A 24,111-nucleotide genomic window follows, 5' to 3' on the forward strand; every position below is an offset into this window, starting at 1 on the left:
AGTGGCTGCACTGGTGTCCGTGTAGACCTCAACAGTTCCAGCTCAACAGCATGTCTGGGTCTCGCCTCCTATCGTGGTGACTTTGATCTTTCTCTTAATCCAACTTGGACACAGCCTGGCGCTTACTATAGTATCCGAACAGCCTGAGTCGAGAAGTGCTGAGCAGGGTATCCTGTTTACATAGACGGTCATCACTGGTTGCGCTTTGTTCAAATTTTGCTCGGGGAGCAGGGTGGCGCTGACGTCCTCTACCCTGATACGTTTCCTGCACAGTTTTGGGCTAGATGCCCCAAACCGCCACAATTAAAACAGCGCACACGCCCCCTGTTGGTGCAATTCCTTGCAAAATGTCCGCGTCGGCCACAGCGAAAACATTTCCCATTGCTTGCAGGGTTCTGATTCGGAATCTCCCGAGCGCCATCTGGCCTGTCTGTGTCGCCATCACAATTGGTTCCCCCAGGTCCTCCTCATCTTTGATGGTGGCTCGACCACGTTCCATCAAGTGTTCCATCGGCGTTGTTGAAACGCTGGTTGAGGCTCTCAATAGCTGCTTCACCCGAGTGGGAAGGCCTGCCACAAACACGTACACGAGCATCCGCTCCGACACCCCTCCACCGAATAGGACTGCGAAGAAAACGTTCACGCTTTCCTCCAGTAGAAGTTTTCGGGAAGCAAATTTTTCATAGGCCGTACAAGGATCCATGGCGAATGCCTTGTACAGCGCAGCTTTAATTGCGGTGACATCTCCCTTTTCGGCAGCACTGAGTTGCTGATACACACTCAAGGCACCCCCAGCCAATCTCAGGGGAATCACAGTGTGTACCCTTTTTACCTCACAAAGGTTGCACGTCAGCTCGACCCTTTAAACCCAGTCGACAATGGACGTGGACCCGTCAAACTCGGGTATGAGCTTTAAGTCGAATTTCGACTCGGTCATAGTCCTAGAGGGCAAATAGTCGAAATAGCTTGTAGAAAAATGTGTAAGGAAAGTCCTTTAAAATTACTGCACCCTCTGTAGATGTATAAAGAAAATCCTTTAAAAGTACTGCGCCCTCTGTAGATGTATAATGTTGCAGCAACATAAAGCAATTCAATAACCAGTAAACACCGGTTCTGCACGGAATCCAACTAGCAAGGTACCTAGACGGATGCGAACGGTTACTCAGAACGGACCCAACAATTAGTTACTCAGAATGGTCCCAACAACGGTAAGATATGCTCACACCCACACGGCACGAGAAGAAACAGCAACACGATTCCCGACCAAGTCAATCATCGCCCTCCCAACGTCTTTCAATCACCCGCTTTTATGGCCATTGCAGGCCGGCTAAACTTGCATATTGCGAGAATTCATGTGACTTTGCGAGATATCATCCTTTACAAAAGATGGCGGCTGCCATCTTGATCTTTCTTTCTCTATTTTCGGTCGCCGACGCCGAGCCGGCCCCAAGGTAAGTCTTTCCTTTTCGTCCGTCTCTCTTACGCACCCACACAACACACAAACACGCGGGCGCTTGTCTCCTGGATGCACATTACACTGGAAGCATGAAAGAAAGACCCCTCTCTCTCTCTCTCTCTCTCTCTCTCTCTCTCTCTCTCTTGTCCCTTTCCACTGGATGCATTTTTCTCACTCAGACATCATCCTACCTTTTTTCCGTTATTGGATTAAAAGAGTTTTTGTTTTCTTCCATGCAATGCTTTCATTTATTACTAATATATATATAAAAAAAAGTGCATCTATAATGATGACCCTGACGTAATCTGAACACAAAACTGGGCCACTCCAGATCTGATTGGCCAGTATGTGGCCAAATCACTTAACAGGGGCACTGATTCGTGAGAGAAAAGGTCTTTATTTTATTTATGATTGCTACACATGTAATACTGATCAAATCAATCTCCTTCTATATATATAAAAGGCAAAATGTGTGTGATCATTTCGTGTATGTCTTCAAAAGGTTTTTCTCGCACACGGTCCCGGGTTCGTTACGATCGCTTAGAACTGTTTATATGGGTCCTAAATAATAATATGTACGATTTGAGAAAGTGCGTCGCATCTAGATTTATTTACGTCGACTTTTACAAAATTATTGCTATTTTGGCTTCTCGCATGTTGATGAGGCTTTTTCGTATAAAAAGCGAAACTAATTCAAAGTTAACAACGAACAACGTTCTCGGCATTGCGCCGGAAAATGTCCAGAAGCAATCAGCTTTGATCAATGTTGTACATCAGACAATTGTTATTCAATCTGGACAATTGGGAGCTGGTTCTCCTCCCCCCAACATCTGTTGGGGGAAAAAAGCAAAAACAGTCAAACTTGGGTAAACAACTGCGTGACTTCTATTTGACCTTCTTAATTAGGTCAAATGGAAGCAGCAGAGTTAACTTTTATTGCGCACGCCTGTTTTTATAGTTTAATAAATAAATTCAAACCTGAGTATGTTGTATGTATGTCATGGTGGCCTAATGGGTAACGTCTCCCGTTTTTTTTTTTCACACATTAATTTCCAACTCAAGGGTACGGGTTCGATTCTCATACTTACCTACCAAAACATTTTTTTATTTAACCCCCCCCCCCGGAGTTTTGATTTCCCTCAAGACACCCGGGCATCGCCGGGTACCCCCCGCTAGTCTATAATATAAATCTCAAACGTCTGTTAGTGTGTATGTTTGTATGTTTCGCTAAAACTTTCGATACACGCGACCAACACTAACAAAATTGGTATCATTTGAAAGATCAGTCTCTCGGACGACAAATATTAAAAAATTGGCCCAAAACATTGATTCTTTCACCATCAACCAGGCCGTTTTTTATAAGGAGGGGTCACTTTTTCCGTCGACATTTTTGCAAAGTCATCATATGCCTTGCAATGTCTAAGCTTAATTCGAACGGCGGTGACGTCGTACTAAACAGTTCACTTTCTTTTTCACTTCCTTTTCCTCTTAGCGTTACAGGTTCAAGCCTGTCTGCCTACTACTTTTTTTTTTCGCATTCGCACGGATACTCACTACTATTTTCAGTTTTTTTTTTTTAAGGGAGTTTTGAAACTTTTTTTTTAGGGTTCTGTTGATCAATACCCTTACCATACAACCTCTCCACACTCGGGCAACACCAGATACCCCCGCTAGTTGTTAAGAAAGGAGATAAATCTCTATCTTATCTCCGGTGTGGAATCATTGAAGACTTCTATAATAAAAAGGAGCTATACTTGAAAGTGTTTCATCAACTTTTAAAGAGAAACTTCCAAATATTACTTTTCCTTAACGACACTACAAAACCTTTCTTGTTATTCATGACCCTGAGAAAAAAAAAAACAGACGTAATTTCTAAAACAGACAGTGAATATTAGGGGGGGGGGTTGTATCTAATCTTTTAATTCGACAAGATCATCAATCAGCAGTTTCTTTCAACCAATCAAAAAAGCTAGAATATTTACTTTGAATTTCAACATGTACTATAAAAACCCAAACACATAGCTTTCTCTCTTTCTTGCTCTTCTTTCAGAGACAGCACACGTGCACATGTCACAATCTAGCAGAGTATTTAGGCAAAAAGGCTCTCGGCAATAGTATACATATGACAAGAGACTTTCACAGACTACTAAACACAACATGTACACTCAACTAACCAAACTCTATCATATATAAGTCCATACATGCACTCTAGCAAAAGGCATGCTAATACATGCACATACCTCTTCGTGCCTATCACATTTACACACAAGTAAAGTAGCACATGACACCAGCCAAAATGAGCATTTGTACTCAGTTTCTCTTAGCACACAAAACAATTTTTTTCACCAAAACATTCTCAGACTCTTTGAATTTTGGACCCTTTATTTTTGTTTTTCACAAAAGTTGACATTAAAATAATGTATTTTTCATATTTTAAATTCATTATATAACATATCGAATAGTTGTTTTAAAACATTAATACAGAGAAGTATATTTGGGGGAAGAGGAAGCAGGGAGTGAAAAAAGGGATTATGAGATTACAACGTAAAAGGGAGGTAATCATAAAAGGGTCTATGATAAGAGTTATCGTACTTATTTTCAACACCCCACCCCCTTAGCTCTCAGCATATTATTTATTTATATTTATATTTTTCTCTTTACAGAAACAAAGATATGTGAGAGCAGATTAGTGTCAGTTTAGGGTCTGAATAGAAACTTTTTAAACTTGTCCGGGTTGGAGGTTTTGTCATAATGTCGGCGATCATGTCTGCTGTGGGAAAGTAAATTAATTGTATTTTGTTATTATTCAGAGCTTCTCTGATAAAATGGTACTTAATGTCGATGTGTTTACATCTCTGCCGATGAATGGGGTCCTTAGAAAGCGCTATAGCCCTTTGACTGCCTCCGAATATTTTGATGGGAGCGTGTTCTCAGTGTGGATCCATTTCCTTGAATAGTTGCACAAGGTTGTAGCCCCTCTTGGGTGGCTTTTGTCAGCGCTATGTACTCAACCTCGCACATAGATAGAGTGATTGTAGGTTGCCTTTTTGACTTCCAGAAAATAGGTGGCCAATCCTGGGTTAGACTAAAGCAATATCCGGATGTACTGTGTCTGTCTCATCGATCAGACGCCCAATCGGCGTCACTGTATGCGATTAGATGGATTGGGTGATTTGTTTTTGCGTAGTGCAGTTGGTGTTGTGTCATACCCTTTATGTATCTCAGTACGTGTTTAGCTGTCACCCAATGTTTTTCTCTTGACTTGGACAAATACTGCGACAATTTCCCGACAATGTAGCATAGGTCTGGTCTGGTCTGGTGCAGATCATCAGGTAAATTAGACTCCCGACGACCTCGCGGTATTTACTGGGGTCAACCATGTCATCCTCTTCGCCAGCTAGATCCAGTTTTTGCTCGCATGGGGTCGTCCTAGGTTTGCATTCGGACATGTCAAACCTTGCCAATATTTTTGTCGCATATTTTACTTGGTTCATCTGGATATAACCTTTGATTATATTGAAGTCTATTCTGAGGAAATGGTGCAGCTTTCCGAGGTTTTTCATTTTAAATTCTGATGTTAACGACTGTTTGGTGTCGTTTAGTGAGTTGATGTTATCGGCAGCAATGATTAAATCATCGACCCACGAGACGATGATAATTTTTCCTTTGTCGTTGTATCGCATATAGACTCAATGGTCTACCTGATTTGGGGTAAAGCCGTGTCTGTTGAAGTAGCTGTGCAGGGTTTGATTCCAGTTTCGGCCTGATTGTTTTAAGCCATACAGGGATTTGTTAAGTAAACAGACTAGTTTCTCATCTGTTTTCCCTTTTGTCTTGAATCCCTCCGGTGGTTCCATGTAAATTTCGTCGTCAATTGGAGCATGGAGATACGGTGTTTTTACATCCATTTGATGTACTATGACAGCTATTTGCATTAACATGCGGATTGATGAGATATCAGCCGTCGGAGAAAAAGTTTCGGTGTAGTCTACTCCCTTAGTTTGGTTGTACCCTTTTGCGACGAATCTGGCCTTGTATTTAGGGGACCCGTCGGCGTTTTCTTTGATTTTATACACCCATCTATCGCTTACTGTCATTCTGCCTTTGGGTAAGTGTGTTAGATGGTATACATTGTTTTCCTTTAGGTAGTCAGTTTCTTTTCTGGGGGAATTTTTCTTGGATGCAGATGTTGCAGTTTTTGTTGTTTGCAGTCTTATTTTTTATTTTCATCCCTTCGACCACATCGGGTAGTTTTGTTATATCGTCGTAATTGCAATGGCCGAGTATTTTATGCCACGTGTGGATATCGTGGCATTGATGACAACTGTCTTCTGCATTTCCTTCCTCCATAGTTTTTTTTTTCTTTTTTGTTTTTTTTACAAAGGCATCACCACATTATCAAGGCCCAGAGGCCACTCAAGGATAAGGGTTAAAGAGTGTACAGTAGAAATTGGTCAATATTAGTAATGAAAATTTGGTAAATTTAATAACTTATATGGAACGGCTCATCAAGAACTTATTTACTTTAGACTTGAACACAACCATATTGTAGTCAGCCGGAAAGCAGGAAAACGGAAGACAATTCCACAGGCGTGCAGTTCTAAGAAAGAAGCTTTGTTCATGGAATCTACGTTTAGGTTTAGGCACAGATAAAGAGTGGGGGAAATTATTGATAGTGTTTACAGCTAGACGAGTGTTTCTTGTGAAAGTTTGGCGAGGGGGGACCATAGATTGAAGCTCAGTTGAACACTTTCCATGAAAATAATGATACATCAGAGACAAACTCGCAACATCTCTTCTGTGAGATAGAGGTTGCAAGGAGGAGAAAAGGACATCTCCTACGAGGCTACGAAGTCTATTTTGAACTCTATCAAGGCAGGCCAAGTCCTTTCTAGCAGCTCCTGCCCAGATGTGGCAACAGTATTCCATCCTTGGTTTTTAGGTAGTATAGTCTGTTGCGCACGTGTATTTTGAATTTTGTTCCGTTTTTATGCTTTAGTATATTCCCGTCTTCTTCAAAAATAACTGTCGCTTCGTTTTGGGTCGCAGTTTTCACAGAAAATATATCATGTCGATATGAAGGTATAAGTAGTGCCCTTTTTAGGGTAGTCGTAATAGAGTTTCCGTTAGTGTTTAAAAGGCAGACTTCGGCGTCTCCTCTTTTTAAGGTTAAGTCACAGGTTTTAGTTCCGTCTGCCAACTCCATGTAGTGGTTCTCAGAACGGAACGTTGGGTCGAAATTCTTAAATTTCTTCGCGTCTGTTATAATGTGCGAAGTGGCTCCTGCATCGACTAGTCGGTTCGTATGCGGTAGTAAGTTCCGGGTATAGTAGTAGTCCTCTGTTTAGCAAGTGAAGGAGTTTTCTTCGGTGCCGGCTGCCTTTTTCATTGTATCTTTTCGCTTATAACAGTAGAACTCCCTTTTATGGGTGTTACTTTTACAGTAACTACACCACTGTTTTCGCTGTTTGTGTTTGTTGTTGGGACATTCTTTCGATAAATATCTTTTTCCGCCGCATGTGAAGCACGATATTTCACGTTCGTCATGGTAGTGACGGCTCTCCATCATATTCTCTGAAAAAGACGATGTCAATTTCATCACTTCGTCACTGGTCGACTGGATTTTATGTTTCAATGTTTAGCCGAAATCATGGAGTTCTGTTTTAAATTCCAGGAATGTTATTTCTTTGTTACTGTGTGTCACATAAATCGAAAAAGGGTCGTAGTAGCTTGGTAGTCCTTTTAATATCATGGCAATAATTAGGGCATCGTCAATTTGCTTGTGTAGTGTTAGCATAATATTTTGAGAGCTTTTCTCCCATTATCTGTAGCTTCTCTCATTATTAAGGATAAACTTTTTTCGTCCAAAAACTGTACAAGTTCGGCGTAAGCATCTTCATTTCTCTCGATGTCGCTTCCGTTTCTATTAGGGTGTATACCTAAAATGGCGTCTTTTAGGCCGAGTGTGCGTAAATCATAAAAATTTTGTCTCATAAATTTCGTATTTGGTTTCATCTCCGTCAAATAAAACTCTGTTCCATCGGCTTCCATTATCTCTCCTGGGCACATAACCTGTTGCGAGTTGTATTTCAGTGAAAAGAGAAAAGGAACTGGAACGAAGATTTGAAAGAGGACACGAACACGTGTGTGACGGGTATAAAGAGAAGTATATTTTAGGGGGACAGGAAGAGGAAGCGGGGAGTGAAAAAAGGGATTATGGGATTACAACGTAAAAGGGAAGTAATCATGAAAGGGTCTATGATAAGAGTTATCGTACTTACTTTCAAAAATCTATCATCTTCTATCTATATATATATATAAAAGCGAAAATGTATGTATGTATGTATGTATGTATGTATGTATGTTTGTATGTCTGCTAAAAACTCTTGACCGACGGAACAAAAATTCACAAACCTGGTCTCATATGAAAGCCCCACCCTCCGGACAACAAATATCGAAAAATTGGCCCAAAAGGACCATAAGAAGTGCGTCAACTGATCGATTTTCTGCAGGGGGGGGGGGGGCAAAAAAGTGAAATTTTAATGCTAAACATTACATATTTTTAAATCGATTTATAACTGCCCAAAAAATACGGGCGCCAACTCTTCTACATAAAGTATACACGGGGCCGTTTATTTTGGGTCAACTTGTATTTAAAACCCGCTGAGTCATGTCACGTGATCTTGACGTCAGCAAGCTGGAATGGCAGTCTGAATTTAAAAAACATTGTTGTTATCGGTAAAAAAAATGTAACCCTCACACAAGCTAAACTATGAACTTCTACGCTATGACAACGTTACCAAAGTTATTAGCACATTAAAAATAATTAGATACGATAGATAAACTAAAAATAACAAGCCAAAAATGTGAAGTAAAAAAATAAATACGCTTACAAAAAATATTAACGATCGAAGTTTTTACAAAAAAAAAAAACTCAGACGCCATTTTCTTTTTTAGTAACACTCTTGAGAGTAAGAAAGACGAAGTGTGTGTGAGAGAGAGAGAGAGAGACGTAAACAGAGAGAGAGAGAGAGAGAAAAAAAAAAGTTAACTTTTTCACCCCGAAATCGACAATTTTCGACAGGGGGTGTCAATAACGCATGCGTCAGATGACGTCATGACGCCGTGACCTGATTTACTTTAAATACTTGAAAAACCGAACAAATTTCATATACAGCGTTTTAGCTCAGGTAGTTAAGGCCTTGGTTCATTATCTAAACGTTTTTGGTTCGAATCATGGTGTGAGATGTTTTTCTTTTTTCGATTTTTTAAATTTAAATATTGAACCCTGTATTATTTAAGCCATTTTTCACGTAACGTTCGTTTTCCTGGGTTTTTTTTTTTTTACTTCGCTTATTCTTAGCGACACCCCAAAACACCCGGGTACCAACCGATTTTTTTAAATTTTAATATCGAAAAAGGCTTATTTAAGCCATTTTTCACGTGTTCGTTTTTCTGTTTTCATCATTCGTTTGCCTTACATTAGTTTTTTTGTGTTTTTTTTCGATGTTTTGATTACCCCCCTCTTAATTAAAACGTTTTCTTTTCTTACTTCGCTTATAACAATGCTTACATCGTCATCGTTATCGTCGTAACGCTCGACGACTTTCAAACATCTTTCACTTATTCACTTATAACAATGCTTCATTCTGGCTGGCCGATTTTATTTTCAAACTTCGTCTCAGGGCTTCGGCTTCGATCCTACCCCCCCCCGGCTTCTTTTTTATTTAACACCACACATACCTACAAACACCCGGGCAACGCCGGGTACCCCTCGCTAGTCTATATATATAAAAGGTAAAATGTGTGTGACCATTTCGTGTATGTCTTCAAAAGGCTTTTCTTGCACACGGTCCCGGGTTCATTACTATCGCTTAAAACTGTGTATATAGGTCCTATATAATAATATCTAGGAATTAGAAAACCGCGTAGCGTATAGATTCATTTACGTCGATTTTTACAAAATTATTGCTATTTTGGCTTCTCGCGTGTTGATTGGGCTTTTTAGTATAAATAAAGTGAAACTAAACTCAAACGACATCTTCGGCATTGCGCCAGGAAAAACGTCCAGAAGCAATCAGCTTTGATTAGACAGTTGCTATTCAATCTGGACAATTGGGAGCTGCTTTCCCCCTCCCCAACATCTGTTGAAGGAAGAAACAGTTAAATTTGGGTAAACAAACCCAAACGCTTCGTGACTTCTGTTTGACCTTTTCAAATGGAAGCAGCAGAGTTAACTTTTATTGCGCATGCCTGTTTTTATAGTTAAATAACCTGCTTAATGTTGTCTGTAGCCGTGGCTCAATGGTTAACGTAGCACTGTTTTTTTTTCACACATTAATTTCCAACTCAAGGGTACGGGTTCGATTCTCATACTCACCTACCAAAACATTTTTTTATTATTATTTAACACCCCCCGGAGTTTTGATTTACCTCAAAACACCCGGACATCGCCGGGTCCCCCCGCTAGTTTATAATATAAATCTCACCTGTCTGTTTTAATGTATGTATGTATGTATGTATGTATGTATGTCTGCCTAAAACTTTCGAAAGAGGCGACGGATTTTAACGAGATCGGTATCATTTTGAAACTCCACTCTTCAGACGACAAATATCGAAAAATTGGCTGAAAGCATTAATTCCTTCATCCTCAACTAGGCACTTTTCTACAGGGAGAGGTCGCTTTTTTCGCCGATATTTTCGAAAGTCATCCCCTTCTTTGCGATTGACTAGCCTTAATTTAAACCTTCGCCACTTCCGGTCTGGCGATGGACGCAACGGCAAAGACGTCATGTTTTTTTTTCACATTCTTTTCCTCCTTTGCAGTACAGGTTCAAGCCTGCCTGCCTGCCTACTACCACTTTTTTTTTTTTTTTACTCAACATACACCTCAAAACTCCCGGGCAACGCCAGGCACCCCGGCTAGTCATCATATAAAGCACAGGGATGTAACATTGCAGCAATGGAACAGGAATTGGTAGACATTGTTGGACTAATTAAATCAAAGTTTCACATCAACAAATATTCCATCTTTTAATGATGTTTTCCTTTTACAGATGTGGATGAAATATTATTGCTGTTGGTACATAGGTTCAATTAAACGTTCCATAATAGAACGCTGGAGTGTGTCGTCAGTGATGTTTTGGAGCGGATCATGGAAATGTTTCGGGTCTTTCAACATCAGACATTCCTCCCCGCGCATGACCAGACCAGAGGTCATCGGTCTCTAGTCGACTTTCCATAAGTGCGCTTTCAGACACTGTTTAAATTGCGGCTGTACTCCGTGCAAAATCTTCCTGGCTTCTCGGAGTGGCTGAATTCTAATGGCGTATGTTTTAGTATACAAATAATATAATAGCAATGGAAGAAAAAAAACTTAAGACCACTTCTGTCTACGGTTTACAGTAACGGGAATCGTTTCTTTTTTCTTTTGAGTTCTGAATCTTTCTACTGCGAACGTTAATATTATTTTTGCCATGATTTCAAGCCGTTTATCAGCAGACCCTTTAAGTATTATTGTGAGGATCTCGCTAACGTCGGTGTCAAAGTCCCGCCAGGCGTTTGTGTCGACTGCCGCTGGCCATTTGATCTTATTCTGAAGTGTATTTGTTGTTTCGTTGCAAGACGAGGCGGCTACCACTTGGGGGGGACTGAGCACTGTGGTGTGCCTCCTGGCTCTGCCCCTCCTGCGTCTCACCAGGGGAAACTCCTGAGCGTTGTGGATGGATGACCGCTGCTTGCAATGCACTTCATCTTTGTCTATATTATAATACATACTTTCTCTCCCAATCTAGTGCTGTCCAGGAGTAATTTCGGACCAAGTAAAGAATAGATACCCTGTAGCAGACGACGCCGCCTGGCGGTGACTGGCGCACAATTCAACTAACACAGGTTATTCTACCTTGACATTGGCACAAGCACATAGCGTCGGTTGTTTGTAAACACGTCAAATAGCAAACATGCTCGAATATTCGTTAACAATTTTTTTTTTAAATATATTTACAAAACTTTGGAAGATTTAAAAGAAAAAATATATCTTTATAAAACATATTTTTTAAGTAAGTAACAAAACGAACGTATTTAAATAAAAGATTTTTTATGTACCGTGTTTTTGGGGGGGATTTCTGTGTGCGTTTTTAAGACAATTCAATATTTATTTAATTATTCTTTAAAACATTAACTTCAGCGACAATTAATATATTTTTAAAATAATATTTTAAATTTTGACGAATATTCGCGAACAAGATTTTTTTTAAATAAAAAATATTTAAATAAATGGCTGTCTTTCTGAGTACGTTTTTAATATATTTACAGAACTTTTTAATAACTGTTTTATTCTTTTTATCAAACAAAAATAAAACTGTTATAATGACATATATATTATGGACTGTTTTTCAAACATCGAAATTTTAAATTAAAGTTAGTTTTATTTTAAAAACAAAAGACGAGGTGTTTTTTCAATTAAATTATAAACTTTATTTGAACTTTCAATAAACTTTTACAGACATAAAAAATAGACTTTATAGATATTTTATAATATTTTTTTTATATTTAACGAAAAGTTTGTTTTTTTATCATTTCATTGTTGAATAAAATTTCAAAGTGATAAGTGGTGAAAAAAAAATCTCGAAAAGAAAAAACACCTTAAATAAATAAAACTTTAACTTTAAAATTTCGATGTTTGAAAAACAATCCATAATATATATTTCATTATAAAAGTTCTATTTTTGTTTAATAAAAAGAATAAAACAGTTAATAAATACAAAAAAGAGTCCATTAAGTTCAAATAAAGACTGTTTGAATAAAACTTATAAAAAAAAGGTTCATTCTTTAACACTTTATTATTTTTCTTTTTACTTTTTTTTGCCATTTTTTTTCTGTGTACGTTTTTAATACAATTCAATATTTATTTAAAGTGTGATGTATGTCGGTGGTCAGTGAAGGAGAAATCCTTCTAGGCTGAGGCAACTTTTATGCATAGTAAAATCACAAGTATAAACAATCGATATTTAAAAAATATATTATTTTATTCACATATCTTTTTATAACTTATTTTTATAAAGATGAAATGTAGTATTACAAGATAGAAATCTTTTTATAATTTTTATTTTTATAAAAAAAAAACTTCCTATTTGCTTACTTATCCACAAAGGCAAATTAAATACAAGTTTTTAATGTAACGAAACACAACATTTAAACAAAATGCATTTAAATAAATGGATGTTGTACAGAAATGGTATCATACAATTTGAAAAATGTATTTTCTGAATTTCTTTCATGCCACAGAAATTCCTTTAGATAGGAATCTAAGTGAGATCTTCTACAGCCGAGCAGAGCATTGATTTAATAAATCGTTTATGGCGATTTCAATAGCTTTCTATTGTCTGTGCATGGACTCACAAAAGTGTATTGGGTTCACAAAATGTTGTGAATGGTTTACAGTGTAATGGGGAAATCCCAAATCAGTCTCTATCGTATTATATGCTTTCCATTCATCGCTATGAATGGTCGTTCCTGGTAAAACAATGTTTTTTTTTTTTTATGGGTAATAAGGTTTCTTTATTCCTTTCATCAACTATCTCCACGTATCCTACTGCAGGCTTACTGCTTGTATCAACCAAGCCAAACACCCATAATGGCTTGTGAGTAGCTCTTCCACGATGATGCTTTGGTTTGTGGGAAAAACACGATTCATCTACGATTGTTCCATGCCCACCATCCCCACCAAGTCTTATGGGATTATCGATAAAATATTTCACACATATTGCTCGAAATGCAGCATATATGTCATTGGCCGTTGGTTTCGAAATATTCAGTTGCATCATGGCATTCTTTTTTTTTTTGGCTTATTCTTTGACTCCATAGATATATTGCTAATATCAATGTCTGCAAGGATAAGTTAGATTTTTAAAAAAAATGACTTGTATCGTATAGATGTTCTGTTTTTATAATTTTGGCACATTTTATTTTGGCATTTCCAAACATATTTATACAATGTCGTTGAATATTTCGTCCAATTCATACGGACATTACAGAATTCACAATTCATTTCATTTGCAAGTAGGGAATGCTGTTTCGTCCATTCAATTATGGATAGATGGTCTCTAGAAATCAACGGACACACAACATCTTTGAAAATGGCTTTATCCATTTGTTACAGTATTTAAAACAAAATGGTCCAAATATTAATTTCTTTTAATACCTCGTAAAATTTTGGCTTCTTCGACTTTTGGATTTTTTTGTCATTTAATAAATTGATCACGTGATGGTATCATGAGATTAAATCAAAATTCAATATTTAAAAACATTATTTTAAAAATATATTAATTGTCGGTAAAGTTAATGAATAATTAAATAAATATTGAATTGTATTAAAAACACACACAGAAAAAAAAAAGAATTTAAAAAACACTTTACATAAAAATCAATCTTTAGCGCAAAAAACCGCGAAACATTATAATTATTATTCTAAGGTTTATTAAAAAGTTTATATTAAAAACCCACTCAGAAAGACACCCATTTATTTAAATATATTTTATTTTTAAAAAATCTTGCTCGCGAATATTCATCAAAATTTAATATTTAAAAAGATTATTTTAAAAATATATTAATTGTCACTGAAGTTAATGTTTTAAAGAATAATTAAATAAATATTGAATTGTCTTAAAAACGCACACAGAAACCCCCCAAAAACCACGTTACATAAAAAATCTTTTATTTAAATACGTTCGTTTTGTTACTTACTTAAAAAATATGTTTTATAAAGATATATTTTTTCTTTTAAATCTTCAAAAGTTTTGTAAATATATTTTTTTTTAAAATTGCTAGTGAATATTCGAGCATGTTTGCTATTTGACGTGTTTACAAACAACCGACGCCATGTGCTTGTGCCAATGTCAAGCTCGAATAACCTGTGTTAGTTGAATTGTGCGCCAGTCACCGCCAGGCGGCGTCGTCTGCTACAGGGTATCTATTCTTTACTTGGTCCGTAATTTCATGTTCATATTTATTTTAGCATTAGTGGGACAGATGGAGGAGGGGAGCGACTTTGCCTTGACATAAAATACGCTTAAATATGATATTTTAATTTGTCTAGATTTGGTATATATTATTTTTGACCCCTTAAAAACTATTTTAACCGGTTAAAGACTCATAAAAGAACGGCTCATAAAAAATCCAATCATTTGAGACCCCTAGCGCCGCTCTGCGACTTTTACTTTCAAAGAAGATAAAGTTTGAAAATATGGAGACAGACAGACAGGCAGACAAACAAACCGATAGATAGACGTATAGCCGTTTATATATTAGATTAACAATGACATACCATCTTTTTATTATTATTTTCTTTTACAGGTATGGAAGAAGAACTTTTGGCATATTTAGTCAATATGGAATCAAGCACCCAAAGCCAACAGCATTTTTTGGAAATCTTATTGAAATGGGTCAGAAAGTGAGTATTTCACATTTGAAATTTTTTAATTCTTAAAGAATTCTATGTACGTCTTACATATTTCATAGCTTTTTTTCTAATAAATGGTTTAGAATAATTAATTTCCAAATTTTTAAGACTTTTACTATGCTTCAGATTAGATATTAGGTATAGTGAAATTTTCCCTATACTGTTGACGGGTATAGCTTTCACTAGTCCACCACCTAGTTAATGCTAAACTTCTTTTTCTGTACATCTAAGCAATATGACATTGATGCAGGTGTGCTCCAGAGGTCAATTTTTGGACTATTATTGATCCTAATTTTCATAAACGATATCTTTGACAGAATTGTCTGGGTGTTACATGATAAGGGCTGTCCCCTTTTTATATAAGTAAAAAATAGGGAATTAGTTAAATGTAAATATGAAATAGGATAGACGAAGATTCGAGCTTGCAAAGCTAGACTTGGAATTGAGAATTCCAATCATAAGTTAAAATAAACACAGAATGTTATTAGAAATGGAATGTCCAGTAAATTGTTGATTCTGTTAAAATATTTAATAAATTCCAATTTGGCTGGAAACTATTCACATTCTTGGAAAGAATGCATAATAAAAAATGGGTTACAGAATTAGACAAGTAGGTTAAATTCCTTTGTAAAACAATAAAGAGAATGGAAAATTTCCTGGTGGTCAGAAATGGTTTCAAAAACGTGCAAATCGCGCATGTTGGAAACATGTGAGTTGTGGTAATGTTGACCAGATATACATGTGATTTCTCAATATAGGAAAGAGTTCGAAGTTAGTTAGGGGGAATCAGATCAGTCAGATCAGAGAGCAGAGGAGATCAGACCGATTCTCCGTTAGAGTCAAGGCTCCCTCTGGAAGCGGGAGGGTTTAGAGATAATCATGTAACAACTTCAAATCCCTGAAATACAAAATCATGTCCGACCGGTCGAAGAAGAAATAAACGTATCATCATGTGGTCTTGTATCTGCATCTTCGTGTTGTTATTCAACAGAAAAGGTATTGTCCATTTATATTATAAGAACTTTGTGAAAATCATCATCACCAAAACAAAGGTAAAGTGAAATTGTATTAATATGAACTTTGTGTTTATAAAAATGTACAACTGGCAAAATGTAAATGTCAAACGCACTATCTCTCGGTCTATCTATCTATATATCAAATCTCCTCTCATTGAATTACAGGCTTGGTGCTCCTCTCTTTATATGTACCCTGTCTCTATATCTCACCAATGTCTCCATCTCTTAACAATATGAACACTCACAATGAATATATATAATATCTAGTATCTCACAACACTCAACAACATGTACACTATATATATATATATATATATATATATATATATATATATATATATATATATATATATATATATAACTGTCTCTCTCTTGATATATACACGATATATCTGCACACAAGACTCTCTCTAAGACTCTTACAACATGAACAACAACAAATATATAAGTCGTCATCGAAATAAGAACAACGTAACATACTCACATATTTGGTACTTCAAAAATAACAGCAGTATGCAACATGAGGATGAAACTACAATATTCTCGACATGTGAGAAAAACTGACATACACAATCCCAAGGCAATGAGAGAGTCCTTAAAAAAATCATCTCAAGTCTGTACTTTCTGTCCAATCAATGCTTGAAGAAAATACTTTTCTAAAACCTTTTCTAGCAGCCTTCAAGCATATAAAAGACACTGCAAAAAAAAAAAAAATATATATATATATATATATATAAATATATATATATATAAATATATATATATATATATATATATATAAATATAAATATATATATATATATATATAAATATATATATATATATATATATAAATATATATATATATATATATAAATATATATATATATATAAATATATATATATATAAATATATATATATATATAAATATATATATATATATATATAAATATATATATATATATATATATATATATATAAATATATATATATATATATATATATATATATATATATATATATATATATATATATATATATACATTGAAATAAAAAAGTCAATCATTAAAATATTCATTTACCTTTGTTTATTCAAAGTTATTATTGTGATCCGAAAGGTTTATGATGTGGATCCGAGGTTGGGACTACGGAAGGAAAACATGGAACACAGATTAGGTGTGAGAAAGATATATAAACTAAAAAGGTAACAAGGATAGGATAAAGAGTGAGCAGAGTTTATTATCAGGTGGTGTCCAATATGGGTAGTTGTACAAACTGCATACTACTAGTATTCCTGCTGATTCTATAGTACTACGATACTGCTCCCTGAAAAGGTTATCTCACATCGTAATATAGTACTGGAAGAGTCTATGATGCAGGTAAGTTTCGGTCTCACAGCAGTTTACTAAGAAAGACTCGGACACGGACATGGGTTGGAATAGAGGTATTCGCATTTACAACAAGACAGAATACATATATATTTTATACTGTTCAGAACAGTTCATATCTTGTGTATGGGTGAATTCCCACAACAATTATCTATCTTTTCAGTTATAAAACTTATTAATAATGATCAAACCTTTCTTTGTATTTACTTTCTTGTACTTAAACCTGTTGTTCACATTTTTTCTTCGTGACTCTTTCCTATGATAATAAGGTTCTGAGAACTCATGAGGGAAAACCAAATTTTCAAGTACCCCCGTGTTTCCACAACAAATGGCAATAAGGACTCGAGAATGCACATTGAAAAGTCAAATTTAAAATACCTAAGTGTTTCACAACTGTATTCGAACTAACAACGTGGTATTCAAAAAACGCATTTCAACAACGTGGTATTCAAAAGACCCATTTCAACAACGTGGTATTCAAAAGACCCATTTAAACAGCGTGGTATTCAAAAAACCCATTTCAACAGCGTGGTATTAAAAAAAAACCATTTCAACAACATGGTATTCACAAAACCCATTTAAACAGCATGGTATTCACAAAACCTATTTCAGCACCGTAGTATTCAAACGACCCATTTCAACAACGTGGTATTCAAAAATCTCATTTCAACAACGTGGTATTCAAAAAACCCATTTCAACAACATGGTATTCACAAAACCCATTTCAACAACGTGGTATTCACAAAACCCATTTCAACAACATCGACCTTGCGATGATGTATTTGAATGAGCAGATAGTGTTAAAAAAAAACACTAACAACATATTATTCAGAGAGTTGCCACCATAGAACCCAGACGACTAAACATTTTAAAGATCAGGAAGCAAATCTGAAAGTTGCTCTAAGCTCTAAAAGATTCTGAAGAATTGTTTTCTATGAACCACCAACTCTCAGCTGAGCACATCAACTAAAAATAAGATAATTAGATTGTTCAATGGGTAAAAAGTTATAAATGAAAAATCCGTGAGTTGATTTTTTTTTTTTTATTAAACTATAAAAGGGGACTTTCCGGGTGGGGGTTCTTTTGGATTTTCTCTCAAAGAGAAAATTAAATGTTGTGACAAAAATTTGATTTCACCCTTTTTTCTTTGCAGAAAAAAGGGTGCACTTTCTTTGTGAAAAAGAGGCTATGTAGAAAATTGTAAATTATATTTTTCACACATTAAAAGCCATATTAATTTTTCGACCTTTTCTTAAAAGAGAAAAATAAGAAACAATAGAAAACCTAAAATCAATTTTAGCACTAATTTGCAAACATCAGATAGATTTGCAGAAAAAAACAAGAAAGATTTTTGGATCAATAACCAAACCAGTAAAAAAGCAAAGAAAAATTTCAGGAACAACAAAAAAAATTGAAGGAAAAATTTCAAAACCTGTTACTGGAACAACAAAAACAGATGCTTCATTGGAACAACAAAAACAGATGCTTCATTGGAACAACAAGAGCAAACAGTTGGGGCAGTATTTTGTTGAATTACAATTTCAAATACCCTTCCTCTAAGCAGATCGCACATGTGAACGGACTTTCAAGGTTGGTCCCAAGACAGAGTGAACCCCTTGAGGACTCAGTAATGACTTCCTTACATGCCGATGGTGAAGTGCAATACTATGAAAAATCTTCGTTCTGTTGGTCACGAGTGGCTTCAGGAAGCTTTTCATCATCGGAACCCAAGGCTCTTCATGAACCTCAAAGCCCCTCCAACAAAGGAAGCCAGACAGACGGCCGGAAACTTGGTTGTGACGGGCACATCGTGCATCATGGGTCACCCCACAACGCTGTACAATTCACACCTCTGATGTAAAGCCTAGGGAAAACCCTGTTAGGGTGCCTGAGCCAATAATGAGATGTCCTGGTACCATTCGCCGGAGTGAAACCGGCTCCATCCGAAGATGAAACCAAGGCCTCCCTCCATCTCGCAGTTGCTTCTTTCTTATCGCACATCATCTGGCTCCTCATCATGGCGAGGCGATTCACCAAGTTCAGAAACTACATGAAATTAGATGTGAAACACAAAAAGATGAATTTATTAGTGCTACAAAACCTAAAATCGCAAATAAAGACCAAAATGTACAGAACAGTTTTTCTATGTGACTACATCCTACTATATCATGAGAGGGTCGTCATATCAAAAACATTATAAAAAAAAAAAAATGAAAGATTTTCATATGGTTCATCCTGGAATGAACAGAATAAGGAGTTTCGGGCAAAAGTAATGTAAAACGTGACTTACATAAGCGACGGCACCTCTGTTTAATCCTGTCGGGTGACAGAATCAAGAAAGGAAAGAAAAACTATAGACGGCTTATTAATATACATATGGTATTAATTTGCATATGAAGACAATGACAGCTGTGAACAAGATGAATGGGAAAAGTTTTTTGGTGGAGGACAGCTGTGAATGAGAACTGTTGGTGATTACAGATTATTGAAGTTGAGAGTTGACAAGAAGGAGTTTGGACGAATATTTATTATTATTATTATTATTATTATTATTATTATTATTATTAAACCTCAGTTTCATTCAGTTATGTATATTAGTCAAAGATGGATAAAGACATCAAAAACATGGTTGACTCATGCAAGGGTTGCGCTTTGATGGCAAAGGTAGCCCCAATCACTTTTAAGCTATGGCTCAAAGCAGACTAATCCTAACCTAGAATTCATACAGATTTCGCAGGGCCACTGGAGGATTGATATTACCTAATTGTGGTGGATAGCTACACAAAATGACCAACAGTGTTCAGATGTAAAAAACCTATTACAGGAGTATTTATTAATTTTCTCCATGAACTATTTGCCCGGTTTGGGATTGTCGACTGTCTAGTGAATGATGACAAAACACAATTTACATCCACTGACTTCAAGAAGTTCTCTGAAACGTTCCAAATTAATCATGTCACGACTTCTCAGTATCACCCACGATCTAATGGGATAGCTGAATACTTCATCAACACTTTAAAACGAACTCTTAAAAAGCATGTGATGCAGAAATGGCACTACAACAGTTTCTACCGGTTTATAGGAGTACACCTAATCATAACTGTAATCCAACCAGTTATGATGGTCGAAAATTGCCCCAGAAGGGGGCCTAGGAGAGATCAATTAAAGCTTTTATTTATGTGAGCAATCCTGGAGTATTACCAGGTAACCTTACTAGTTAAAAAGAGGCTTAATCGTTGAAAAGAAAGAAAAACATGAAGAGAAAGAAAAACAATTTTGGTAACCTTAACAATATTGTTTGTGAATATGATTGTTTTGAGTATCTAACCATGTTTTGTTTAGAAATGACCTTAAAGGTCAATGCCGGTGTGTGGGAACTAGATAATGAAAATGTTGGTTGCTGACGGAAAATCACCTAATTAATATGCCTAGATTAGGTGGCCAATTAGCCAATCAAGGCAAAGCAGAGTATGGCATAGTGAACAGGGATTGGTTGAATGTGAAATCTAGGCTAGCCAGACCTTACTAACCCTTTCATTTAAAAGGGACTGCAGAGCAGGAAAAAATCAGTTAGTTTTTGTTGGTCATGAGTCATTGTTAGAAACCACAGTTACTGTTTACCACCACTCTGCGTAAAAACACCAACCGATAAGCAAGAGAGAATCTGTTGTTCAAAACAAACAAAGGCCCCATTTGAATGACTATTGAAAGAAAATATTTCTATTTTATTTTTTCCTGTTGATAACTGTACACAATTACCATACCATTTTTTTCTTTGTACTCAGAATTGTTAATAATTAATTACAGCAAAAACCAAAACATGCGTCCGAGTCGATTATTCGAGTTTTCTACAAGACTTACAAAAATAACACATCTTTCTGCGAACTGAGTGCAATAGACGAAAGACTCGGAAATATAGTATACATCATTCAAGATCCTAAATTCACAAAAAAGACAGATATGGATGATCCATAATATGCAGTTCACGAAGAGGTCATTGAAATGATATACGACACTTTCAACATGAAGCCAATCAGCACATGTAAGAAATGAATTAAGAATCTATTATATACTAAGGAATCAGGAGAGGCTACAAAATATCCATTAGCAGAATAGAAGGCAATGTCAACAGTTTAATAAATGTTTTTTCTCCAAGTTTGAGAATATTAATCTTTACTTTCGTTGTTATGTGACTTTAATTCCAAGCACTGAATCCCTTCCATGGAAATGATTGTGGATGAAATGCCTTAGTCAAAGGAGGAGTGAGTAGTGCGATGTATGATTTAATCATGCAGTTACGATTTGGTATTTGCATAAACATTTATTTTATTTAATTGTGATTAACAAAACGTTAGACCTCCCCGTTAGAGGGGAGGTACATGCAATACTTACAGATAGTTAAATATTCCATTTAAAATACTTATATGAGCTTCAAGCGTTGGAGTAGATGTTTCTTAGGTTCCTCAATTTTCACTGGCGACAAAGGTACACAAGTCCTGCTAGTTTAGTTTTAAAAATCTGTTATTTTTAGTTTTGTTAAAACAGAATTTTTTCTTTAATTTAAATTTTTATAAATTTTCTTGAAAATCTTTGTGTCCTATTCAAACCACTTTTTACAAGTCTTTTACTTGGATGTTTTTGTATTTCTAAACTATTCAAATTTCACAACTCTTTTATTCTAGGGTTTTTTAAATATATTCTTTGAATGGAAGAAGAAATATGGTGACTGTTATGGGTAAGAAAATTTCCTGTACAAATTATTCTTGATAAATCAAATAATGAAACTACATGCTTTAGCCCAATCAGATTTGGTAAAAGTTGATAGAAATTAAATTCAAAGATCTAAAAATCAATAAGAAGGTGACAAGTAATGCTGCAGTTTTGTTACGCATTTTTTCTATGAGGTTGGGATGAAGTTGCAAAATTATCTTCAATCTGTAGTGAAATGGGGACGTAAGTAGATGGTAACATTTAATGCTACTATGGCTGAGTTTATTTGATTTAAAACAAGATGTATTGCCACTTGGATGTAAAGGACTACTATTAAAGATCATATTTACAGGGACACTATATAGGGAGTTGAGTAGCAAGATGTCTGTTTGCATTACATTAAAATTTCTGCAAGTTAGTATAATTAGGGAAGCAGGAAACAGGGAGGGAATTACAAAATCTGGAAGTTCAAGGAAAGAATATATTAGAATAGACGGCTTTCCAGCATTTGGAAGACTTAACAGTGAAGAGGTAGGATGTTGTTGTTTGTTGGATTAGTCGGGGGTATTTATGTCGACGGGGCAAAAGTGCTATCATCAGGGCATATTCCATTAAAGTGGTTGTAAAACAGGCACAATGATACAACATTGCAACGATGAGACAAGAGTTGGAGTTTAGCCGTTAGTTTGGGACCTATTAAGTTGAAGCTCTTTTTTGGACTCTGTCTAAGAGAGAGAGATTTATGTTAGACTAGCGGGGATATCCTATGTTGCCTGGGTGTGTCGAGTGAGGAAGCCCAAAAAAAAAAAAAATAGGCAGCCCGGGTGGAGAGAGGTGTTAAAAAAAAAAAGTGGTAGTAGGCAGGCAGGCTTGATCCTGTAACGCGAAGAAGGAAAAGAAGGTGAAAAAAAAAAAAAAGTGATGTCTTTGCCGATATGTCCATAGCAAAACTGGAAGTCGTACACTTTGAAATTAAGTGTAGTCAATTGAAAGGAGATAATGACTTGCAAAAATGGCGACACAAAAACCGACCCCCTCCTTGTAAAAAACTACCCAGTTGAGGGTGAAGAAATTAATGTTTTTGGCCAATTTCGATATTTGTTGTCCGAAAGATTGAGCTTCAAAACGATACCGGTTTGGTCTGTTGATGCGTCTATTGGAAGTTTTTAGCAGACATACAAACACATACACACACACATGCACATACATTTTGCCTTTTATATATTAAACTAGCAGGGGTACCCGGTATTGCCTGGATGTGTGGAGGTGTGGTAAGGAACCCTGGGGGTGGGGAGAATAAAAAGGTGGTAATAGCAGGAGGAATCAAGTCAACTCCCTATATAGTGTCCCTGTAAATATGATCTTTAATAGTAGTCCTTTACATCCAAGTGGCAATACATCTTGTTTTAAATCAAATATATTTATAATTATTGTTTATTCTTTTGCAGAATATTTTTTGGTTTTGTTCCGTATTTGGTCATCAACGACCCAGAAATTATTGGAGAAATCATGATAAAAAGTTTCTCCAATTTTACCAACAAACCCGTAAGTAATCTTTTTACTTGAAAATGGATGAGGATTTCTGTGTACTCATTCTCCCAGCCCTGAACCCCATATTACAATTTTCATTCTTATTTTTTAATTTCTGTAGTTTGCGATCTGCAAGATATAAATAAAACTAGGTGTATACACCCGGCATTGCCCAGTCGAAACATATTGCATGGCAGAGAGTTTAGTCACATACTATTTACCTCCCTTTTGTTATGATTCAAACTTTCCGTTTTATTTTTGTTTGTTTTCTTTGCAAAACTTAATTTTCGCTAATTGTCTTTGAAAACTGTTTTCATTAATAATTAATTTTCTACTCAATCGTTTTTCGTAATTTTTGGATATGTTCATTACTGTGACATAAAAATTCATTAGATATCATTGGTTTCACTTGAAATTCAATATTTCAATTTTCAAATTTCGCTACAAAAATGAAGAACTTAAAAAATTGTATTCATGTCGCATGTCAAGGTACTATACAAGGGACTATAAATGTGGCCAGAAACTTTGTTTTCATCACTCTGGGCCTGTCCCTGTTATTCGTGGCAATTCAG

At 35.9% G+C, this 24,111-nt stretch overlaps 1 protein-coding gene across 2 annotated transcripts in view; it reads left to right on the forward strand.

Moving 5' to 3' along the window:
• The window catches only part of LOC145300355 (cytochrome P450 3A6-like), a 53,919-nt gene that overhangs the window by 5,462 nt on the left and 24,346 nt on the right, over positions 1-24,111 (forward strand). The window contains exons 2-4 of one of the 2 annotated variants that reach the window (XM_080144478.1): positions 14,810-14,898; positions 21,982-22,034; positions 23,458-23,554. In XM_080144478.1, the coding sequence (XP_080000604.1) occupies positions 14,812-14,898; positions 21,982-22,034; positions 23,458-23,554 (237 nt within the window). In that variant the 5' untranslated portion in view covers positions 14,810-14,811. Of the gene's footprint in view, positions 1-14,809; positions 14,907-21,981; positions 22,035-23,457; positions 23,555-24,111 lie in introns of both variants that reach the window. The other variant, XM_080144477.1, reaches the window with a different exon arrangement.

This window comes from Euprymna scolopes, chromosome 2, assembly GCF_053919585.1.
Source record: "Euprymna scolopes isolate OS-2025 chromosome 2, ASM5391958v1, whole genome shotgun sequence".
NCBI classification, from domain to species: Eukaryota; Metazoa; Mollusca; class Cephalopoda; order Sepiida; family Sepiolidae; genus Euprymna; species Euprymna scolopes.